This window comes from Leuciscus leuciscus (genome assembly GCF_965113295.1).
Source record: "Leuciscus leuciscus genome assembly, chromosome: 4".
NCBI classification, from domain to species: domain Eukaryota; kingdom Metazoa; phylum Chordata; class Actinopteri; order Cypriniformes; family Leuciscidae; genus Leuciscus; species Leuciscus leuciscus.
The window spans coordinates 20,508,979-20,516,892 of NC_138728.1; the positions used below are offsets into that span (position 1 = coordinate 20,508,979).

Consider the following 7,914-nt stretch of genomic DNA (forward strand, 5'->3'; position numbering starts at 1 on the left):
TTTATTTTTGTTTAACCTTTCAAAATTAGTTAGTGGGCTGTTTTGTTTGCTTTGCCTTGCTCTCCCCTGAGCCATTGCTCCCTAGTAACAATCCTTTCTTTGATATATATCATCTGGTTTCGTCTTAACTCTGGGACAGAGGATAACCCACTTCAGTGTGTTCTCGACTTCCTCCTTTTTTTTTTTCTTTTTTTTTTTTTTACCTCCCCTCCCGACCCCTAGACGGTTAGGGGAACATAACAGCAGCATGAATGCTATAACAGGTTGAGCTAGCTTGTTAGTTACTCCTTTTGAATTATCACTCTGTTGCCTTTTACCAGTCATACCGCTCTCTTTCTCTCTCCCTCTATCTGCCTCCTTTTTATTCAGTCTTCCATTTTATTGTCCTTAGTGCATATGCTAGTGCACTGTTCATTAGTTTCTCTTACACTCCCACTTTGGCCTCTTTTATCCTTTCCCTTTTTTCTTGTCAGTGAATTAGTGCTGTGAACTGCAACATAAAAAAGAAAAAGAAAAAAACAAAGACAAAGAGACTGAGACCTGATAGATAAAAGAAAGAAAAATGACCTTCGTCCTTTCAACTCTCTCAGCCCCCCTGCAGGACATGACATCACTACTGTGTAGTTTTGATCCTCTAAGGGTGAGATGAAAAGAGCTGGTATACGCACACACACAGGAATGCATCGGTTGGTCATCCTTTCATCTCAGCCAATAACTGGTATCTCTTTCATGACACACGGTCATCACTTATGAACGAAACGCAAAAGAACTTTACACCAAAAGTTATCACCAAATCCTCCCTTATTTATTTATACTGTATGATTTTCCTTCCCAAAGTTACGGAGCCCTTAAAAGGACATGAGATGGTAAAGGAAAATTATATTTCAATGCTTTTGCATTCTCTTGCAAAACTTTTGCGTTCCCACAGACACTTAAGGCTCACAAAACTTTAATAATATGTGGTGGGAGAAAAAGAAAACTAATTTCAGTGCTTTTGCGAGCGAAAGCAAAGTTTCTCAGGAGGACGCAAAAGTAATAATTTTTCCTTCCATGTCATATTTTTTCCCATCACCATGTCGCCTTCTTCGTTTGTCTCACGGACAGTGCGCCACATGTACAGTGGATAAAAAAAGTCCACTGTAAAAAAAAAACTTTGCTTTTGTTTTTGTGATGCAAAACCTGAAGCAAAGATAATTCATATCAGAACTTTTGCACCTTTCATGTAAAAATCACAACGTATGCTGTGCCACTGAAAACCAAAATGACACATTTAAGAGAAAAAAGCAGATTTTGTGAGAAATATTTTTATTTGTTATCTTTAAAAATCCTACTTTGATAGTTCTGGAACCTGTTGCACTCCATTGTCTTCAAGATCAAGAGCACTGGAATAAAATCATGAAGATCTGACATGTCACGCAACCTTTTGCTCAATATCTCACACATAAACATCACACACAGTCTCTGGAGGATGTTTCACTGGAAGTCTTGCTGTCACATTATTAATGATTCATCTTCCTGACTACCATTCAGAAGTGAATTATTGATGAATATCGTCTGTGTGTGTGTGTGTGTGAAATGACCAAAGACTTGAGTCTAAATATATATCTTCTTTAATTTAATGAAATGAACTTTTACAGGTCAGTGGGACTGTAAATGCTGGACCACCAGAGTTGCCGTGTTCCTTAAATATTGACAAACCAGTTGGGATTATAATACTTCTCTAAGTATTTATTGATTTTTGTTTTCATTTTAGTGGTGACAATGACTCCAGACGCTAGTCTTTAGGAAAAAAAATCAATAACAACAACTTGCTGTTATAAGATAAGTAATAATGAAAAGTATTTTCTGTGAGAGCACAGATACTGTTGATAGAACGTAACCTGAAACATTTATTTAGGTACATTACGTACAAAGAGCACAAAACAGTGTGCAATCTAAACAGATCATAAACAGACTTGACACTGTGTTCCTTGCACTTCCTGTGACCGAGTGAGTCAGTGCGAAAGGAAAGGAACTGTAAAAATTACTGTGTACAGTTTGCATCTAAAACTTACAATCTGATGACAGCCGTGTAACACCTGTCATAGTACTGAATTTGTACTATAAATACTGTAACACACATCCAATATTTACATTTAATCATTTGGCAGACTCTTTTATTCAAAGCGCCTTACAGATGAAGAGAGCAATAGAAGCAGTCAAATCAACATAGGGCAACAATATGCAAATGTCAAGACCAGCCTCAGCTAGACCAGCGCAGCACATGTAGCAAGGATTTTTTTTATATAATAGAATAGTAAGGGTTATTATTGAGTCAAATATATACAGTCAAGATATATAGCGAGTCAATATATCTTTCAAATGTGTTAAAAGATTGTTGAGTGTGTATTGTCCATCAGTTCTCTTTCAACGGGGAGTGGCTGAATTGGAAAAGCTATTTGTTTTGTACCTTTTCCTGTTGTCTCGATGAAGTCGATGAAGAACAATGAAGTCTCAACCCCATCCTACATGCTTTGTCTTCCACTCTTTACATCCTTCACTGCAGAAAAAATAGAGATGTGCTGTTAACCAGTATCTGGGCCAGCGCTAAATTTATCACATTAGGTGCCTCAAAATAAGGACATATGGAATCTCTTATAACACGATGAAACATTACACTGAGATCCAAAATACATAGCATATCTATTATGTTCTGTGATACTAAAACCTATTTGCCCATCACTACATTACTGGAATTATAAGCCATGAACAAGACCAGACAAAACACATTTTAAAAACATTTTAAAAAAAACTTGCTACCAGGGTGTTGCTATGCAGTGGCTATTGCTATTGCTGTTGCTATTGCTGCAATGTAGTTGAGTGTTCTGGATAGTTGCTATGGTGTTGCTAGGGTGTTATAGGTGGTTGCCAGCGTAAAATACGGTTGTTAGGCTATTCCAGGTGCTTTCTAGGAGTTCTACTATGGGGGGTTCTCGAGGTGTTGCTAGGGTATTCTGGATGGTTGCCAGGGTGTTATATGGTTGGCCAAGTGTTTTGGTTGGTTTCTAGGGTGTTACTATGCAGTTGTTCAGATGTTATGAGTAGTTGCCAGGGTGTTACTATGCGTTGTTGGGGTAATATATGGTCACCTGGGTGTTCTAGGTGGTTTCTAGGTGTGGTCGCCAGGGTAATCTCCATGGTGTTACTATGTGCTTGTTAGAATATTATGAATGGTTCCCAGGGTGTTGCTAGGGGGCTAGGTAATATATGGTTATCTGAGTGTTCCGATAATATACAGTTGCCCAGGTGTTCTGTGTCATTTATTGGGTGCTGCTGTGTTGTCGGGGTTACCTGGGAGTTTTCTAAGATGACACTATGCAGTTGTTAGGGTGGTATTGGTGCCTCCCAATTTGTTGCTATGCAGTTGCTGGGGTGTTCCACATGGTTGTACAAAGTAATCTGAACATCTCAGCTAACAAATAGCACAGCATGAACAATAGCAATAGAGGAAGTTAACCAGTAATTGCAGGGACCGCTAATAAAAAAAAAGATAAAAAAAAAGATGCTGCATTGAAAGGATTAAATATTCACAGACAATGGTAAGTGCATATGTAAAGCACGGCACATTGTAACTCAGAGACTTGACTTTATCTGAGATATGAATACAGTACACCCTATATATACTACACCAACAGCTGCTTATTCATTGGGATATGAAAATTTAAACCACTTGGCAGTGTGAAATGACACCATGCTAATGTGCATATCCATAATTCATTACCTCGATCCATTTCGCAGTGAACTTGTGTGTGTGTGAGAGAGAGAGAGAGAGAGAGCGAGAGGATAACAAAACTACACACTGTGAAGTAGCTGTCTGTATGTTTCTCACAGATGAGTTACAAACAACTTTGACCTATTAGTATGTTAACCATAAGCTGCTGATGTCATGCATACGCTGACCTCCTCTGCTGACAGCACGATTTACACTTTTTTTCACTTGTGAATATTAATGGTTCTTAACGATTCTAAGAAATGTTTTAGCATTTATCTTCAGCACAGATGTATTAATACTATTTGTGTGAACTTACATTGTCACATTACTCTTGTGAAATTGTGGTGATAATGCTGCCCCCCTTACAAAAAAAGTGCTGTGGTGATACCATCACCCTCGATGGTATCAGGTGATACTATGGTAATTCAGTATAAAGCAAGATACTCAATGATGAACATATTAATGTGCCATGATATTTACACGAAAGTCCAAGGTACTGCAGAAAAAAGTCCAAAACACTAATAGCATGGTACTTTTTTAGGGCTTATTGGTAGAGAAATGTACACTTTCTGAGCAGGTTCTAAAAAGATTTATGCTCTTTTTGTTTCTGTGGAGATGTCATAATAATACGTTTGCAAAAGATTTGAATGTGTTTGTCCATGACCTCGACTGAAACAATAACATTTAAATAGACAAAAAACAGGGAGGCAGTAACATGCGATTTTGCTCTCATCCCTGTAGGAAGCAGCTATTATAGTCTGTCCACTGGTTTCAGTTTTCAACATGAACAATAAGGCCTACGCTTTGGTTTCAGTTGAACAGTCCCTCAAAAACTTGAGCAAAATCCGAAAAAACAAAAGAAAACATGGAAACAGTGCCCTCTGCTGTCCAACGCCTGACTCACCTACCTGACCAAACTCACCCTCGATTAGAAAATAATACGATTATGATATAATTCCTAGCATATGAGTAAATGCGCATTGCCTGCGTTTGGCTGCTATAGGAATTAGATCCATCTATGAAGACCATTTCAGACTGATACAGACCTGAGAAATACTGCAACTGTTTAATCAACCCTCAACATTGAATCACACAGGAAATACTGTAACGCGTGTGTGTGACACCATACTGAACCGCTCCTAGCTGTGCTTTACTAGTTTTAAATTACAATATTTAACCATTCATACATTAACCATTTCTTACAGTCATCTTATTTATTTTCTTGTGAACATTCCTAGTTTTATTTGGTTTATTAGTTCTAGTTAAAATGTCTCATGGTTTTCACAAAAATATTAAGGAGCACATGATAATAACAGGAAATGCTTCTTGAGCGCCAAATCATGATATTAAAATGATTTCTCAAGGATCATGTGACACTGTAGACTGAAGTAGTTAATGACTGATAAAAAATTATTTTCACGATCCAATCATTTCCCAACAGTTTTATCAACATAATTCACACAGAGACAAAGACGTTTGTTTTAATTTATTTATGATTATTATAAAGCTACAATGTACAGAATGTTCCAAACAGCAGAACCGGTGAAAGGAGGAGGGGATTATTTCTCCCCGGCTTTTGGGGGCACCCACTCGTGGATCTTCTTGCGAGTGGTTGAATAGGGCACGTAGCAGTTTGTTGTGCCACTGAGGTTGATCTGATGAACCTTGGCCAGGAACTTCTTGGGTTCTGGAGGGTGAGTGGTGGGAGGGTCATCCGTAATGCAGTGCAGCCAACGGTGCCTGAGAACAACATTGAAAGAGAGAAAAAGGTAAGATATATGTGACCCTGGATCACAAAACCAGTTACATGGGTTCATTTTTTTTAATTGAGATGTATACATCAAATAAATAAGCTTTCCATTGATGTATGGTTTGTTAGGATATGACAATATTTGGCCGAGAAACAACAATTGAAAATCTGTAATCTGAGGGTGTGAAAAAATCTAAACATTGAGAAAATCGCCTTTAAAGTTGTCCATTTATGTTGGCGATTGTGCTGCATTCACTCACAAAATAAATGTTTTATATATTTACGGTAGGAAATTTACAAAATATCTTCATGGAACATGATCTTTACTTAATATCCTAATGATTTTTGGCATAAAAGAAAAATCGATAATTGTGAGCCATACAAAGTATTGTTGGATATTGCCACAAATAACCCGTGTGACATGTGACTGGTTTTGTGATCCAGGGTCACATATATGATTGTGCACTGGCAATTAAAAGCCGTGAGAATTTTTGTATAAAAACACGCAATTCTATTCTGAAACATTTTTGTTCTATTCCATTCTGTGCTTTATTTTTTGTACAATACATCAAATCTATAATAAAAAAAAACTATTAATACTAATATATTAATAAAATATATAAATGTAAAAAAACATTTTTAATACTTTATTTTATATTTTAATATTTCATATTTTATTTTCAGCAAAAGGATTTCAAATTTCTACTTTTCTTCACTAAAAGTGTTGTAGATGTATAGTTCCTGTTCCAAACACTGTATTCACATTGCCGCTAATGCCGAATTTGCAAGACAACCAATTTTCAATTGCTCTGTTAATTTACCCAATGTTTTGTTCAATCATAATGGCTGCCAATTGGCACTTTTCACTTGGTCACTCTTAATGCACCAGAATGAATAAATTTTTTCACAAGAATAATAAGGCAATTTTGGTTTTAATGTTGTAACCATAATTACTAGATGGCAACCAGCGACGTCCTAACTGGAGCTGTTCACATCCTCAGACTTGTGTGTTTTTATGTCAACACGATCAACGCCAAAATGAACCTGTAGCAGTCAGGTGGTACAAGTAAGAGCTCTGTAAGTTCATTAGTATTATAATGTTATGTGCTTTGAGACATGAGGTAAATTAACGCCGTCTCTCATGACGCTTTGCAGACTCTACTCTGGATGTGCGCATTCATGTGTTTTTGAGGAGGCGTGGTCTTGGAGGCGCTCTGAACGGAGGGTGGGATCTCATGCCTTCAAAGCTAGCTTGCTATTGCTAGCCTCTCCGAAATTGCCTACACTACCTTTAAGACAAGAGTAGTTTTTTTTTAAAGAACTCTATAAACCAATAACTACATAATCTTAAGGGAAAAATCCTTAAAAAAATGTACAGGGCAAAGGGACACTAGAAACGAGAAAGAAACTAAATCCATTAAAAACATCATGGCAAATACATCCGTTTATAATACCATTCAGCAGGGACCATGCTGCCATCAACATCCCACAAAGTCTTCTTTCCGTTCATCTCTGTGGTGTAAATCACCCATCGGTGACGGCCTGAAAGTGACACAGTGAAAAATACACACTCAGAAGACATAAAACACAGTGAATTTGTGTATAGACAACTAAAGTATGTAAATTAATACCGAAAAAGTTTCTGTTGTCCTCATAGTATTTGTTGCCATATTTGTCAACACCCACCAAGGCTCCTGTCTTGATATCATTCACCCTGAGAAAGACATTTCAATGATGTCAAATCAATAGTTAATATATTAAGTGTAATTTATTATAATAGTAAGTATATTAGAATATAGTATAATACATATAAATATTAATAATAAATTCCATGCAAAAATACAGTGGCAGCAGCATAAATTTCCCTACAGGTCCAAAAAAGTACAGTCCCCCAAGATCTTAACTATCTATATATTGATAAAGGTCTCATTGTTTAAAGAGATGTTTACTGTAAATTGACATGCCAAGTAAAATACATTATCCGGTAAACACGCAGTCAGTTGTTCAGTGTTTCGCATTCATATGTGTGACTGTACAGTCACTATCAAAGAGGTCATTGCTTTGGATTCAGTGTCTTACAGTTCTACACACTTCATTTCACACCCGTTTACCTCTAAAGCTCTAAAACAATTGTATTCGAGTGACCTATCTTACCTGAACAGCTGCAGTAGGAAGCCTTTAACACCGCCATGACCGCCGAGTTGACCCACGGCCCGCCGCACTAGATTCGCGTACTCCGCCATAACTGACGGACTCTAAACGCTGACGGACGGTCACGCAGCATAACAGTTCCCCCGGCTCACGCGATCGCGCGGTTTGGGTTCCGCCAACAATCGCTCTGTTTTGGTTTAAGCAGATAACGTTGTTGTCTTCGGGTGACGTGCACTAACTTGAGAAAACCCCCCTGCATTTT

The 7,914-nt window shown here is 37.5% G+C and overlaps 1 protein-coding gene across 1 annotated transcript; it reads right to left on the reverse strand.

Moving 5' to 3' along the window:
* Positions 1 to 5,223: 5,223 nt before the first annotated feature.
* ndufa12 (NADH:ubiquinone oxidoreductase subunit A12) lies at positions 5,224 to 7,814 on the reverse strand. Its single transcript, XM_082168329.1, has 4 exons — positions 7,656 to 7,814; positions 7,133 to 7,215; positions 6,956 to 7,043; positions 5,224 to 5,491 (listed from the first exon to the last, which is right to left on the reverse strand). Exons 1-4 carry the CDS (start codon positions 7,742 to 7,744, stop codon positions 5,311 to 5,313), a joined length of 441 nt encoding a protein of 146 aa, XP_082024455.1. The 5' UTR covers positions 7,745 to 7,814; the 3' UTR covers positions 5,224 to 5,310.
* Between the last annotated feature and the right edge of the window lie 100 nt (positions 7,815 to 7,914).

Coding starts and splice junctions, on each gene's coding strand:
- ndufa12 (XM_082168329.1), bottom strand. CDS start 7,744: ATGGCGGAGTACGCGAATCTAGTGCGGCGGGCCGTGGGTCAACTCGGC. Junction 7,216..7,655: donor TTCCTACTGCAGCTGTTCAG/GTAAGATAGGTC, acceptor TGTCTTTCTCAG/GGTGAATGATATCAAGACAG. Junction 7,044..7,132: donor GGACAACAGAAACTTTTTCG/GTATTAATTTAC, acceptor TGTCACTTTCAG/GCCGTCACCGATGGGTGATT.